General features: G+C 32.3%; 1 protein-coding gene across 1 annotated transcript in view; it reads right to left on the reverse strand.

The window, feature by feature from the left end:
- Nucleotides 1-17,440, reverse strand: part of LOC142348503 (uncharacterized) — an 88,825-nt gene that overhangs the window by 34,096 nt on the left and 37,289 nt on the right. The window contains exon 8 of the mRNA XM_075399879.1: nucleotides 15,987-16,196. Within this exon, the coding sequence (XP_075255994.1) occupies nucleotides 15,987-16,196 (210 nt within the window). The remainder of the gene's footprint in view (nucleotides 1-15,986; nucleotides 16,197-17,440) is intronic.

A 17,440-nucleotide genomic window follows, 5' to 3' on the forward strand; every position in this document is an offset into this window, starting at 1 on the left:
GCTTTGTCATGAACTTCATCTTCGTTGAAATTTGTAGCCCATTTTGTCAGCTTGAAACCACCTTTGGCAAGAAGAGTTGTTAATTCTTCTTTAATGTCAGCAGCTTCTTCTTTGTTTTCTAAGGAAACAAGAAGATCGTCCATATAAAAGTTGTGACATGCGATGCAGCTAGCTCGTTCAAAGCCTTCAGCATTGTCCAACGCACGTCTCTGTAACGCGAAATTGGCACACAAGTTGGAGACGACTTTGCTCGAAAAATATGTCGATTGTACTGGTGAGTGACAATTCTTCCATTCTCGTCAAACCACAAGTAGCGTAGAAAGTGGCGGTCTTCCGGCCTAACTTCAACTTGAAGAAACATTTCTTCAATATCAGCACTTAACGCAAACTGATTTTCTCTAAATCTTGCGAGTATCCCCATCAGGCTTGCAAGTAAGTCTGGGCCTGCAAGTAACATATCATTCAGACAGTTACCACGGAACTTGCTGGCGGCATTGCAGACTCGTCTCACTTTATCTGGCTTGTGAGGATTCAAAACTGGGTGATGTGGCACGTACCAAACTTGCTGATTGCTTGTTTCAGCTAATTCTGCGTCTGAAAGGATGGAAACATACCCTTTCTTGAGATCTGCTGCAATGGTATCACTGTAGCGCAGATTCAGTGATTCATCAGAGTCAAGACGACGTTTCAAACCTCGAAGTTGTCCCAAGGCGGAAGAGAAATTGTTCGACAAAGCTGCTTGTTCACCATTCCAGAGTAATCCAACTTCATATCGCTCGCCGTTGAACTTAATCGTTGAATTTAGAATCTCGCTTGCAACCTTGTCTTCTTTGGAGCGCTTGTCAGCAACCATCAACGTTCCATAAGATTCCATATCCCACCATTTTTTAACAACTTCAGCCAATTTTACGTCATCTTCGTTAGCCAAATGACATGCTGCACTCAAACGCAATTCACTGACTGGAACTGGGCCACTAACTGTCCATCCAAGCGGTAATTTAACTGCCCATGGTTGATTTTCACCTCCATTTTTGTACTGCAATGGACGAACGAGATCGTAGGCGTTCTGCCACAAGATAATTGAGACCTTTTTCAAATCAATTTGCTTGAAACCAACGCATTTTAGGTACGGATACGTTTGTTTCATTTCTTGGACATTGTAGACACTCTTTCCAATTTCCAAGTTCTTCTGACTGTGAACAACAAGATTCTTCCCCTTGCTCTCCTTGCAATTAGCCGGCCCAATTGTAGCCTGCACTGCTTTGCATGGAGTTACATGGGTTCCGTGAATTCCTGTGACATTCAACGAGATTGATTCTCCTTTAGGATCCAGTTTTTTCAGCAGATCTTCATCAACTCACGTCTGAGTTGAACCTGTGTCACAACAAGCAAGACTTTCTTCAAACTTGCCATCATTGCCGAAGATTTTCACTCTAGCAATCTGCATTAGTCCTCTTACTGACTCAGTATTACTTGTCAAATTTGTGCTCTCTGTCTTGGTGGTTGGCTTATTTTTATCAGACTTCTTTTTGTAATGCAACAGTTTGTTGTGATTCTTCTCACAACCATCAATTCCACATTTGCGTTTGCGTGGACAATACTTTGCTGAATGATCAGAAGCCAAACAACAGAAACACAATCTTTTCTCTCTCACAACATTGTATCGATCGTCAATCTTCATTGACTTAAACTTGTCACAGTTCCAAATGCGGTGGTTCTCGCTGTCCAGTGGGCACTTCGGAAAATCTTTTGCGTTTTCTGTTTCGGCAGAACTGAAAGTTGAATTCGAAGATCTGTTGAACTTCTTGAAACCTGAGCGATTTCCTCTGATTGTCATTCTTGAAACTGCTGCTGCTGTTTGATGAACTGTTCAGCAGTCTCTCCTGAACTTGAGCTTCATCTTGCAGCCACTCGTTCAGTTGCATTAGATTTGGCAATTTTCCAACTCTCGCTGGACTCTCAATATAAGCAAACCATCTCCGTCTGGCTTCATGATGCAGTTTATTGACAACTGTATCCAGGTTACTAGATGAGAACAGATCATTAGAGTATCCAAACTGTTGTAATACTCCGACAAATGATGCAATAGCATCAACGAATTCGATATACGCAGTTGAATCATTGGATCGAATCGGGGCAAACTCTTGTATCTTGGACAATTGCGATGACAGGATGTGATGCGACTGTCCGAACTTCTTCTGAAGTGTTTGCCACGCTTGATTGTACATAGCACCTGAGAATCCGAGACCCATTATTACACGTTTTGCTTTACCAGTGACAAGGCTTTTCAAATGACTCATCTTTTCATCATTTGTCAGCGAACTTTTGTCAATTGTAGCCAATAACATTCCGCTCCATTCTGGCCATTCCAGTGGATCGCCGTTAAACTCTCTAAGTTTCAGCTTAGGAATGTTCCGATGACTGGCATATGCAAAGTGAGAATGGCCACTTCTTCTTGCGGCATCATAGTCTCGTTCTTCTCTCCTTGCTGAATAATCAAAATCTCGAAGACGACTTCTTCTCAATGAATCATTCGAATCGCCGCTAGACGATCTGTTGCGAAATCTGTCTTCCATCTCTGAAGACAACTGTTTCCGTCCCTGATGGCTCAAGGAATCAGTTTTCTCCGGCACAAAATCTGGAGCAAACAGGTTCTTGCCTGGAACCTTCTTGGGAGTATCACCTTGCAACATCTCTCTTTCAGTTGTCTCAAAATCACGAAGGCTTTCATCGTCAGACCGTTCACCGTCTTTGACAGACTTCTTTTCGTCGCCACTCAATTCAAGAGTGCCCAATTCAGCTTCCATTATTTGAAGTTGCGTTTCTTCATCGAGTTTCTTCATTCGCTCTTCGTACTCTCTTTGAGCTCGCTCGAACTCGATTTGCATCTTCTTTCGTTTCAATTCGGCTCGCTTCTCGACCGATTCTCGTTGACATTCTTTTCGTCGCATTTCAACATGAGCTGCTTCCTTGGCGTCTAAATAAGACTTAAAATTACTTTTAGGCGTGACCTGACTGTCAAGATGTTCCGAATTCCTCTTTTCACTGCTCTCATTTTCCAAAGGTGTTGAGTTCTTCGGACGTACCTCTTGATTAGGCTTAGGTAGTTCCACGACATTAGATGCACCCAAATTCTCTTCTTCACCTGTTACAGAAGTGAATGACGAGACTGATGATCTCTCAAATGTGACATACTTTCCCGAAACTGCTTGCTTCTTTTCAAACAGTTGTTCTATGTAACTTCTGTGATTTTTCAATCGTTCTGTATAGTCGTTACATTTCTCCACGTTCGTGAGGGCGGCTTTTGTTAATACACCTCGATCAATTTTGTTTTCAAATTGCACTAATCTGCGGCAAAGATTTGATGCTTCTGCCAGATAAAGATCCAACTCAGTTTTAACTCTCGCAGTACGATAATTGCCTTTCAAAAGTCGTATTACGTCCTCTCGTTTTGTTCTGAGTTTATCGTAAATCCAGTGGATTTGAAGTATTTCATCTGAACGTTTGTAGTCAGCGTCTGATGAGACAGGTTGAGCAGAAGCATTCTTCTTTGACGATTTCGAAGATTTTTTGAACATTTTCGAAACGTCTATTTCAATAACTTCTTTTTCAAAGTCCGGGGAGATTACGGACCATTAATGTGACGGTAGATAATAGTTGCACAATTCACTATATATCGTTACGCACGTTGGTTCGGTGATAATCTCGCAAATCTTCACTTGACTGTATATTTCCTTAGGCTTTTTCAATAACAATTTCAAAAAATCTTCAATTGATTTTCTCGCAAGTCATACAAACTGACTCTCAATCGTGAAAACAACAGTTCTGATTATAAAGGTTATAGCATCTAACATTTACAGAAGTTAATCAAATATTACGCAATTGACATTCGGATAAATATCAAGAATTAAGTTTGGAATTTACTGAATACTAAGTTTAGAATCTGTTCAACTACAATGTTAAGTAACTATTACACAATAACTGGTAACAAAAAGGATCTTACTTTTTCCATTAAGCTTTAACCACTCACATAAATAATGCTATTAATCACAATAGCTATGAATAGAATTGTTTGTTCAAACAACATTCAAGTTATGCATCAATAGAAACTATGTAATCAAATAATAGCTATTAAGTACAACTCAAATCTATGAAACAATTATCAAATAGTATGAAGTACGCTTAATCAACATTTAAAAGACTAAAAAACTGTCATTAAGCTCTGATACGTGTAACTGAACAACACATAATCACAATTTGTGGTATTAATTGATTTAAACAAACAATATATAACATTTTGATGCATTTTGACTATATTTACTTAACTAATTACGCTAAAATAAGGTCCTTGAACTATGACCTTGGACATTTTTAGTGACACACATGTTAGAATGTATACTTATTTGAACGCTTATTCAATTTAGGGAACAACTATGCACGTGTGAGGTTATGTCGAGTTGAAGGTCATTCACAAATCGACTTAAAAGGGCAGAAAATGACAAAAATTAGGGACCATATAGTAAAAACAACATGTGAAATGAAGGTCAAAGCCGAGGTTCGGCGTATGTCCCATTGAACTCTGGTCGCTCTAGTGTGAAAAACAAAGGGGCGGTTTGAGGGTCTCGGACCACTTCCTGGGAAGTTACAGCACTTCAAAGTTTTACCCCTTTTCAAGGTCACCCACATATCGGGACAAATTTAAATCATATTGTATTTGGTTAGCACCATTTGGTAGATCTCAACACAGAATGAAATTTACAGCATCAACAGGTTGGCATCTCAAGGTTATTGGCCTATTATGACATGAACATATAACAAAAAAGCACTATTTTATGCAAAAAATCAACATTTCAACCTCTATATGATGATTAACAAGTACCTGAGCCATTTATATTAAAAAACTAAGCTAGTATTAAATGGAAGCAAGTTTTAAACATGTTTTAGTCTTTAACAGTTATATAAAAAAGTCTTTTGACCGCAACACTAATTATTATTTTAATTATATGTAAACAAAATACAAAGATGACAAGAAATAGATTCAATCAAGCTAAACATAAATCAACATCAACATCAACAAACAAATTAACACTAAGTAAGGCTCGTGGGTTATTCCTAGAAGATAATGATAATATTGATATGAAGGATACCTAAAAAATTACAAATGTACATCCTCCGATAGATGAAAAAGATGTTGTCAATAAAGAGTATTGTGACAATAACTTAATATCCTCTTCTAATAAAATAGACATTTTAAGTAGAAACATAATTGAAATAAGAAAGGGTGACTTTGATAAAGTTACAACTAAAACATTACAACTAAAGGAAACACAAGATAATGAAGAACTGATTAATGAGTTTATTGAATCAACAAATGAAGTCAGAAATACTGTTAAGTTTTGTAATAAAGTTGCTGCAGATACTATCTCTAAATATAATCAATTAAAGCAAGCATTTGATAATAATAAGTTTAATCAGAATATATCTAACATACACTTAGATGAAATGTTTACTAACGGTCTGAGAGAAATGAAAGAATACAATAAATCTCTTAGAGGTGTTATAGTACAATATATAATTGATATAATTTTACAAAGTAAGTTACTTGATAATAAAGAGAAAGACACACTTGAGATGCATTATAGTTTTAATCAAGAAGATATAATGAAAGAAATAGAAAGAATTTTTACTAATGAAAATAAGCAAAGCAATGACCAATCCAACAGCACCAAGTGAGAGATTACTATATCCAGAATTGTCATCAGTATCAGCAAGACTGATACGTGAAGCGGCTGTGAAAGAGATCAGCAATGCTGCAAACGTCAATGAACAGTTGATAAACGAAAAGATTCAAGCTAATAATAAATTTAAAAATAGTTTTAACATTATAAAAGATATTAGAAATTATTATGAAACTGAAACTAAAAACTATAATAAGAAGTTAAGTAGATATAAAAATTATATTAACATAGCTGAGATAACAGAAATAGTATTCTCAACAATAGCAACAACTGCAACAACAACATCAGTTTCATTAACAGGTATAGGAATAGCTTATTCTATACCAACAGCTTTTGCTAAAGCAACTGTTTGTGGTTCATTATCAAAAACAATTAATACTAAAATTAGAAAAAAAATTATAAAGTATTCACAAATGTATATTTAAAGTAAACAGTTTAGTGATAAGGTTAATAAACTATATACTAAATCAATGAATGAAAACAAAATAGATAATGATGAGTATAACGAATTTGTTAAGTTATATGAAGAATATAAGAAGAACAAGAAGAATAAGTTGAGTATTTTTTTAGATTAAAGATATTAGTGCTTAGTTATAACAATGTTTTTAGTAATAATAATATTAGTTTTAACATTTATCCGCGAAGCGGTTACACCGATCAGGGAACCTGCTTCGCAGATCGATAAATATATATTATAATCTTAGTTATAATCATAATCATAGTATAATCATAATCATAATATAATCATAATCAAAATCATAATCATAAACATAATATAATCATAATTATAATCGAATAATTATCTTTTTTAGTACCTAAGTATAACCCTCTTCCTTTTTGTACTACCTTTATACCTTCACCAGTAGTTGCAAATTTAATTAAATCAGGTGTAGCCGCTAGAGCTGCTTTAGGGTTTCTAGATGCAGCTGCACTTCCTATTTTACTTGCTATTTTTAATGCTCTTACTGGATTATTAGCAACTTTTTATTCCAAAATTAACCGTAGCCCTACCAACACTTTTAAAGAAATCTGAATATGAATTAGTTTTGAACTTATTTAAAAGACTCATTTCTATATATAAAAAATAATGGAAGTTAAAAGTATAATCCTTTTGTTGTTTTTAAGCCTATGCCTAAGGTTAAGCTTGAAGCTAGAGGCTTGGCTCTAGAGAATAAAAAGAAATCAAGACATTATTTATGCTAAAGGTTTTGTTAATACTAATAAGAAATAGTTAGGTATTAACAAGAGTAACAATTAGAGCTGACTAGCTATAAATATAAGTATATGGTTATGTATAAGTAAAAGTATATAATTATAACAATAACTATATTATACTATAATTATAATTATCGCTAGAGTTATATCTAAAATTATAATTTTAATTAAGACTTAAATTAAAATTATGATATAATATCAACCATCTTATTACCATCACTACTCACACTAATAACCTTCCTAGTTAATACTAATGCATGACATATAACATCTGCAACTGCAGCACTGAATTTAAAATTAAGTTGTATTTGTTGTGGACCTATATGATCCCTTTGATATCTAGTATCGAATACATATATTCTATAATTAATTTTGAATGTTCTATGATTTATATATGGTTTTATTTTATGTGGTAGCCCATTATAATCTCTATTAAAGCTAACAATCTCTATAAAAGCCTCATTATAATTATTGGTTCCATAATTAATATTCATTCTATCTTCGGGATAAAACTCACTACCAATCTTACAATAACATTCAGTAACATTCATTACATCAAATGTACTTGCATCTTGAGTTTGTTCATTAACATTATTATTTTCAAAACCAACTATTATATATTGCGGTCTTTCCATACCACTTTCCATACCAAGATCAAACAAGAAGTTAGTAGCATTGGGTACATTCTTATAAAATGTCTTCCTTTCATAATAACTAAAGTGTACATTATTCTTTTTATTTAATCCTTTCTGCACAATAATTCTATTATCATTACTAGGATCAATACTAGGTACACACCATGGTATATCTCTAATTTCTATATTACCATCATTAGCAACTGCTTCAGGATTAGCATTAACTCTATATAGAGCTCTATCTTTATTTTTTTTTTGATAATAGTTTAAATCCTATACCATATAAAATCTTTTCTAAATCATTTATGAAACCAAATAGATGTCTCATCTTAATCATCATATACATATGTCCTCGTTGTGCGGCAATATGGTCACCTTTAAGTTGACTATCTCTATTGCCCTGATTTCTAACAAAACCACTCTCATATTCATCACCAGTACTAGTTAATAACTTATACATCAATGGATTAGGATACAATGATCTATATATTCAATAGTCCTTCCAACACTAGTTTCAAGCTTAATTGAACTAAACAATGGCATCATACCATAATTAACTAATCTGATATTAGCATCATTAGCAAATACACCACCAGCATCATCTGATACAACAAACTATATCTCTAGATATGAATCATGTATATTTAAGTAATTCTCTTCTCTATTGAGTATGATATTAATGTTAGTATTAACCGTATTCATTGTTGCTAGATTATTAGGTTTATATTTTATAATCTTACTTTTATGTATATCATTATTATAACCATAAGTTGTATCCAAATTAAAATCCATTTTTATTAGATAAAAATGACTGATTCACGAAGCGGTTTCACCGATAGTTTAATGTTAAGAGAACTACAAAATACACACGAAGCTTTAAGTAAAACTAAAGAAGAGTATACACTTAACTTTAGAATGATAATACCAACAGAAAAGTTTAACTTTAGTGAACCTATACTTAATACAACAAAATTATGTTTAATTAGATTATCTGTTTATAATTCGGTGTTTAATGTGAATAGGAGAAACAATCAATTCTTATATGCTAGTACTGTTATAGAAGATGATGAAGCTTTACCTCGGGCTCTTAGCTCTGACCCTAACCTTAACCCTATCTGTACCTCAAGCCCAAACATTACATCTATACTTAACTATAATTATAAAGGAATCCCGTTGCTATATTCAATTATTACAGCGGGAGCATATGAGTTAACTGACATAGCAGAATTAATAAAAGAAGAAACTGATGATAATGTTATAAAAGAACCTGATAAGAATACGATGAAATGTTTAATGGGAATAAAACAAGGAGCTCTCAGCTTTGATATAGAAAACTCACTAGCCTCATTACTAGGATTTAGAAAAATAATTTATAAAAAAAGGAGATATAAATGTCAGAAATTTATTGATATTATGGGTTTTAGTACTATTAACATTCATTGTAATGTGATGTCTGGAGCTAAAGATAATGGTAAAGATACAGACATACTATATACTTTTAATCTAAATGAACCACCAGGTTACTTGATAAATATTATACCAACTAATATCTTGTATCAAAATGTAACTAAAGATAGAATAGAATATATAGAGTTTCATATTAAAGATGAGCATGGAAGACCTATAGACTTTAATGGTGATGTATTGAGTTTTACTTTACATTTGATCTAGACTTATACTTGTACTTAGACTTGGGTTTAGACTTTACTTACACTTATACTTAGACTTAGACTTATACCCATACTTATAATTAATTATAAAGCTATCCGATCCCAATTGATTATAAAACTCTCCGATCCCATTTAATTCTTAGTTTACCATTAATATTTTTATTTTTAGTTATATCAATGACAAAATAATTATAAGGCTCTTTCCATACCTTCTTACATATATTAGCAAAATCATTATAACTAAGTTCAACATTATTAAAGAAATCTTGATATATCGATGCTAGAACTTTACCTCTCTGTTCAAATAAAATAAATAGATTACATTTCCCTCTAACACTCTGCCTATCCAGAGAGAACAGGTTTTGATTAAGATATGTCATATTACAGTTATTATGTCTACCTCTACAAAAGTATTCATTAATAACTGGTTCTTTGGCTCTAACATCATCGAATATCATTAGTTTTTTTAAGTCTTTGGGTAGTGTATCGAGAGATGGTAAATATTTTATATCTTTAATAAATTCAACATCTGCTTTTGGGTTTATTCTTTCTATACCATGGTACTGATCACCAGTAGGTCCAATGATGTATAGCTTATCGAAGTATATACTAGCTAGAATTAGTTTTTTTTAATAAGAATGTCTTACCACATTCACTAAGACCAGATATTATACATCTAAAGTTATCTGGGAATGCGGCTTCAGTAATTATATCATCATCATTTAGCCATGAATATAGATCATCATTTATGTTTACAGATATCGGTGAAACCGCTTCACGGATATTATTAGTAGGACTATGGGACTTCGTCCATGTTTCACCTTTACTATTGCTATTCCTATTAGATTTACTCCTTTGATATGTTTCATCAAATAGATATATAAAATTATCTCTATCATTATCATTATCATTATCATTGTCATTATCATTATCATTAACATTATCATTAACATTAACATTAACATTATCATTAACATTATCGTTATCATTATTAGCAAAGCTACTTCGTAGATCATAATCATTATCATTATCATCATAATTATCATTATCAATGACATTATCCTTATCATTAAGATTATTAGCAAAGCTACTTCGTAGATCATTATCATTAACATTATCATTATCATTATCATCTGCGAAGCAGGTTCCCTGATTAACATTACAACTTAAACAAAAACACTCATTATATATTCCTGGATATTTACATTGATTAACTAGAATATTCAAAGCACTTATAATTCTAAATCCTCTATCAATAAGATAGATCATATATAAACAATAAGCCCCACAATAAGATTCATCAAATTGTTGTATTCTCTCATTAGAGCCTAGATCAACATATTCTTCTAGGAATAATGGTGGGGTTTCTATACCAAAACTATCAAAGTAATACACAGGACCATCGGTGGAAGGACCTTCGGTCTTGGTTCTCCCGCTTCGCATATCTTCTCTTCTTATAACTAAAACCCAATGTGTACCTTCAGTTGGATGTAGATTTACAATAATGTTGAAGTTAGGATCCCTGATACTATCTGGAGTTTGATCTCTCATTACAATCTCAATTGGTGTTAGACTTATATCTTTACCTATATCTTTTATTCTGATATCACTCATAGCATTATTATCAATATTAAATTTATTATTGAATTCCTCAAAAGTTAGGATGAGCATTTTTATATAATAAATTTATTAAATCTAAGGTCTAATTATAAGTCTAAGTCTAAATCTAAATCAAATCTATATTTATTATATAAAAATGGAAACAGGTAGTGCAGCTTTTAATTTTATTATTATAATTGGAATTTGTTATATAATATATGATTCAAGACCAAGTAAAAATACAAAACTAGAAGAAAGCTTTGGTGGATTTATGAATAGGAGTCTAGTTAGATTTGAATATGAAAAGTCACCACTACATACTATTGTTTATGAGGGAACTGAAACGGGTAAAACATATTTTATTAGACAATATTTAAAATTATACTCAGTCCAAAACCAAAACCAAGACCACAACCAAGACCAAGATCTACGAAGCAGTTTCACTGATCAAGTTAAAAATATAGTTATAGTTTGTAAAGATGACAGAGACTGGATAGATCCCGAGTCTAATAAGTTTTATACTGGGTTTAATAAATGTGATATAAATATGATCACAAAAAATAATATGCATGATTTTCAAAATTGTGTAATAGTACTTGATGATATGGGTGATAGGTTAAATAAGGATATAGGTTATTATTTTACTGAAGGTAGACGTTATAATATTCAAATGATTGTAATGTGTCATAAACCAGCTCAAATAATTAATACAGCAAGAATGAGTTGTGATAGTATTTATTTAACAACTTATAATGGACCTGACCTATTTAAAAACTTTAATGAGATATATAAATATGGACATGACTTTAATAAAATAATTAGTGAATTAAATAGTAACTAATTGTACAGATGGAATGTCAGATGAAATTCGTTATGGTATAATTAAATATAATAAAAAGGAAAATACTTTTATTATTATTAATAGTAATAGAACAATGATATATGATTCAAGAGTTGGTTTCCTTGATTTAAAAGCTCTTAGTTTAAAAGATGATTTAGAAAGAGAAGATATAAATAAACTTATAGCATATATGAAACCACTAATGATTATTGCAACAGATAGAAATGTTATTAATCATGATAATCATCAGTTTTATTTTAATAAATTTCTTTCTTTAAATAATATTAAAAGTCAGAATGATGTTTTAACAAAAGAGATGATTAATTGAAGGGGTATGAAAATTTTATCAAATATTGGTGGAATTATAGGCACAGGTTTATTTATATTTAGTTGTTTTTATCCTAATTCAATGTCAAGAAATGCTGGAACTGTAGCAATGGGAGCAAGCACAATGTTGAGTAGAGTAAATACATTAGTTAAGGTTGGATATGGAGAAGAGTTGGAAAGTGAAACACGAAGTAACTTTACTGATCCACGGAATATAATCTGCGAATGAGGTTCCCTGATTCAAGAGGAACATATAGATCAATGTAACTGTGATTTCGTCAATGAAGAGATGGGAATTTTGAATAGAAAGGGAGGAAGGTTTTTAAAAAAACTATTTATAAATAATGAAGAATTTAGAGAAGAGATTATAAATTTTGTTAAAGATAAAAAAGAATTAGACCTTGATTTGATCTTAGATAAGAGATGTAAAACTAATACACTCAATACTTTAGGAAATAAATATTTAGCAGAGTGTATCACATCTAAAGATAATACTAAAGATTTAATTGAAATCATGGCTATATATTATCTTGTGAAGGATTAGGTAAATATTAAAGTTTAACCTATTATAAATGCTTTTACAGTGTTTAGAGTGTAACTATAAAGGTGGAAATTTTGCTGTTTTAAAATATAATTATGAATCATGTCATAAAGATAAAACTGATAAATGTATGTGTGGTAATATAATATTAAGTGGTATTTGTGCTAATGATTTTTCCCCATGGGGTTGTTCTTTAAAAAATGAATCTAGTTTTAGTTCTAATTCTAGTTCTAACCCTAGTTCTAATCCTATTTCTAGTTCTAGTTCTTATTCTAATTCTGGTTCTCACCCCAGTTCTAGCTCTAGTTCTGGTTCTGGTTCTATCTATGACTATAACTCTAACTCAGATCCTAACCCCAACCCTAACCCTAACTTTATCCCTAACCCCAATCTTATCCCCAACCCTAACCTTATCCCTAACCCTAACCTTAACCCCAGCTCAGAAGTATTAACTAAATGTTGTAACAAGTGTAATTATATAAAACCACTAAATAAATTTGATGAGGGTAAGTATACATGTAGAAGTTGTACTTCAGCTAAAGTTAATTGTCCATATTGTACTTCTGTTGTGAGATATGATGGGATACGGGCTCATGTAAAGAAACAACATCCAGATATAGAATTAACTAGAGGATTTAGTAAAAATTTAACAGAAAGATCGGCGGAGCTGGTTCCCAGATCAGTGGAACTGTTTCACAGATCTGATATTAAAGATAAAAAAGAATTAGACCTTGATTTGATCTTAGATAAGAGATGTAAAGATAAGAGATGTATTTGATCTTAGATAAGTTCTAGTTCTAACACTAGTTCTAACCCTAGTTCTAGTTCTAGTTCTAATTCTAATTCTGGTTCTCACCCCATTTCTAGCTCTAGTTCTGGTTCTGGTTCTATCTATGACTATAACTCTAACTCAGGTCCTAACCCCAACCCTAACCCTAACTTTATCCCTAACCCCAATTTTATCCCCAACCCTAACCTTATCCCTAACCCTAACCTTAACCCCAGCTCAGAAGTATTAACTAGATGTTGTAATAAGTGTAATTATATAAAACCACTAAATAATTTTGATGAGGGTAAGTATACATGTAGAAGTTGTACTTCAGCTAAAGTTAATTGTCCATATTGTACTTCTGTTGTGAGATATGACGGGATACGGGCTCATGTAAAGAAACAACATCCAGATATAGAATTAACTAGAGGATTTAGTAGAAATTTAACAGAAAGATCGGCGGAGCTGGTTCCCAGATCAGTGGAACTGTTTCACAGATCTGATATTACCCAAACTGGGGAAAATTGTTCATGTAAATACTATAATTTTGTATCATTTCTTATTAATAATGGAAAAAATATAGAAAAAATAAAAGAAAATATAAATTTATTAAAAAGTATAGATAACTTGAAATAAAAAGTAAAATAAAATAATAAAAATATCAAAAAGAGGGATTCACTCTTAAAGAGTGAAAAAGAGCGATCTCCCTACTCAGGCACCCCGAAAAGAGTGAATCGCTCTTAAAGAGTGAAATGTAAATTTTGCTTTAATTTTTTTTTGTTTTATTTTTATTTTGGAAGATTATACTAATGCTATATATGAAGGTAAAACTAAATATGTAACTAATTATACTATTGATACTAAAGAACAATATAAAATAGCTATTGATCCATTTGATGATAAAGGTATTAGAGATAGTAATGGTGAATTTAGGTTTTACCAGTGAATTTGCAAAACAACATCGTTTTGCTGCTTCGCAGATAATTAATTTTTAAAAAAATGATAGCAAAATTTAAAAAAAATTATAAAAGAGTTAAGCTGGTTTTTTTGTTCAAGTTTTTCGCAAGTTGGTTTTACGTGCTTTTTACACGGTCTCACTAGTTTTATACTAGAATCTGGGGACATCCACTGGAGTCAGTGGGGATAGAACCCGAACTATCCGTCTGATAACGGTTGATTACCAGCTTAACTCTGTACTAGTGGTTTGCAATAAGTGAGACAAGAAATGATAGATTTAAAATATAAAAGAAGTGAATATAGAGTTGTAAATATATAAAGTGAATTAGAGTAATTTGTTTATGGGTACCGTATTGCGGCTCTATGTTGCGGAGGTCACCATATACACATTACTTATAATTTATAATTTCTCAGTACATAATATAACACGATTGCACAAAATTTCTGCCTAATGGACAAAATTTTTTACTCAATTATTTAGGGACATCGATATTCGCTGTTGGTAAACTCCTACGGTAAAGGGCTGCTTTACAATAAAACTTGCGAGAATCTTTGATTATCGCAAAAACGATACCTAGTCTTGCATAAAATTTCTTCTAGAATCTTGCAAGATAGCCATTCGGCTTGCAAGAGTCCTGTAGCATGACTATTTATCTTGCAAATGAGCAAATAATGTGAACATACTCAACCCGGAGTAGTATGGTATAGAAACGTTTCCGATCAACATTCTCTGGCATAGAACTACTACCAATAAAACATCAGTTTTGTACTTTCTTTTTTAAAAAAAATGAAATAATTAAACAGAAATAATCATTGTGAAACTTGAATATTGTAATCAAATGATAGTAAAAAGTAATAATTTTAAATTATCATTATGTTTTTCAAAGAACTCTAGGTGAACAGTGTGTGGAGCTCCCAAAAAAGTATTTCTTGTATTGCTAAGCTACAAATCTAATGTTTCGAGACTTTGTCCTAAATAACGAAAAATGTCTGCGAAAAATGAAAAATAGTAAGACAATAACATTCATTGAGAGCGGAACTCAAACGAAGCGAAATTTTAAGATTCTTGCAAGATAACAGCTTATCTTGCATGATCTTGCAAGATAGCCATCTTCTGGCAAGATTTTGCTAGATAACCATTTGGTGTCGGGCAACAATCTCATTGCCCGAAAGGTCGGTACATGACAAATCAAATATCATTTTTTTTCTTATACCACTAAAATCAGTAAACTGGAATAACAGTGAATTCGGCTCCTTAAAATTTTTTCAATTGTCTGATTAGAAAAAGAGACTTAATAATGTTTTTGATGCTCCTTTTCTAAATAATTTACTACTTCAGATGGAAATCAGTAGCACGTTTTTATTGGGAAACCAGACAACGGAATCCCAAAATTTTACTCTTATTTATCAGCCGTTAAGTTTTATCAATGTGAATACATGGAATAAGAAAATTAAATTAAGGAAATTACCAAGCAATAGACGCATATACTTAAAAAATTCAGAAGCACTTCGGGTATCTCTCATCTGTTTTCCTACCTTTTCCTTCACGAGCTTAGAAAGCGGAAGTTTTTGTTTTCCTAAGGCTATTCACCTTTCAACTATTTCCCTTCGAGATAGTTCACGGTTCATTAAAATATAGATACTGATAGTTCATTTTGGGAATTCGAGCTGGAAATTTCCTGGTAACTACCTACTTCCCAGTATTTCAATGTCGCATATGTAGAGTGATGGTCCATGGACAGGTACCCCAGAGTGGACTATTTTGGCCATATTTGGTACATAGATCTCTTCTGGACACGGGACGGAAGTCCACTTGGCTCTGAGTGAACCTTTCAACACACCACATAGTGAACACTCCTCGTCTGAGAGACATTGGTAGATTTCGATACCTTTCATTTCCAAAGCTAAAATATGTCCAAGTTTCGGAAAAAATACAACAATTACAAAAATTACAACGGTTGCAATAAAATATCTTTGGAGTTCCCGCAGAGATTTTACCACTATTGATTCTCATAACATTATTTGCCTTCTCTAGTCCAGAGAATGGAACAAAAACGACGCAAGAAATGGTCAGTATGTTTGCTTTTCCACCTAACAAGTCGTCGGTAACTAATCGTTCCTAAAATTCGGCACATTCGATTTCTTAGGTTTGGTATGTGTGGTTTTAAACGTAAGATAATTGTTGGTATGTTTGGCTTCAAACATAAAAAATTTTTGGTATATGTGGTGTCTTCGATTCGGTATGTTCAGTTTCTCAGACCCGTTAAGCTTGGTTTTAAATATACGAAATTGGTACAGTCGATTGCAAACCACAATAGATCCCGAGATACGAATTATGTACTTGATTAACTAGTAAATTCAATACGATCAGGATTATATCGCGTATTCAAAACATTAGTTCAAGAGTTTGTGAAGAAGTATTTTTGAGAAACAGGTATTTGACAATTTTCAAAGATTTGAATTTTACTTCCAAACCTGTCTATATTTTGAGATCAACAGGAGGCTATAGCTTGAAGCAAAACTCCAACAAACAGTTCTGTAGTAATGATATAACAATAGCCGAAAAAACAGGAAAAGAAAAAGAATTGAAAGCGATGTCGAAAACTGAAATGAAGCAAAAGTTTATTGTGAACACTATCTTGCTTTTAGACTTTTCGTTCATTTAGTCAATTGTTTATAATTTTTTTATACCGAATAAACACTAATCTAAGAAACTGAACACACAGAAAAATTTTTACTTTTAAAACGGAACGTTCCAATAGTTACTCACGTTTCAAAATCTAACAAACTGACGATACCGCAGAAAAAACATGAGAATTTTCGTCGTTTTTGTAACAAAACCTCAAAATGAAGAAAGTTTTGCATAAGAATGCAGGTTTGGATTAGCAAGACAAATTTAAGTACTTGGTAAAAAGCTTGGCAACTTAAAATACAGTCGCTTTTTGTCCTCTCTTTTAACTGAGGTCCTTAGAAAAGTAGCAAAAACAGTTTGATAAAAATGGGCTTCACCATGTGCAAAGTTCATTACTATCAACAAATGGAATGTTTTTATATTGGTATATTGGTGTTGGTGTCACAGTTAAACAGCAGCATGAACCAACAGATATCAAGAAATGAATTATCAGACAAAAAACTTAGAACTTGTGTT

This window comes from Convolutriloba macropyga, chromosome 10 (genome assembly GCF_964194025.1).
Source record: "Convolutriloba macropyga chromosome 10, txConMacr16.3, whole genome shotgun sequence".
Classification (NCBI taxonomy): domain Eukaryota; kingdom Metazoa; phylum Xenacoelomorpha; order Acoela; family Convolutidae; genus Convolutriloba; species Convolutriloba macropyga.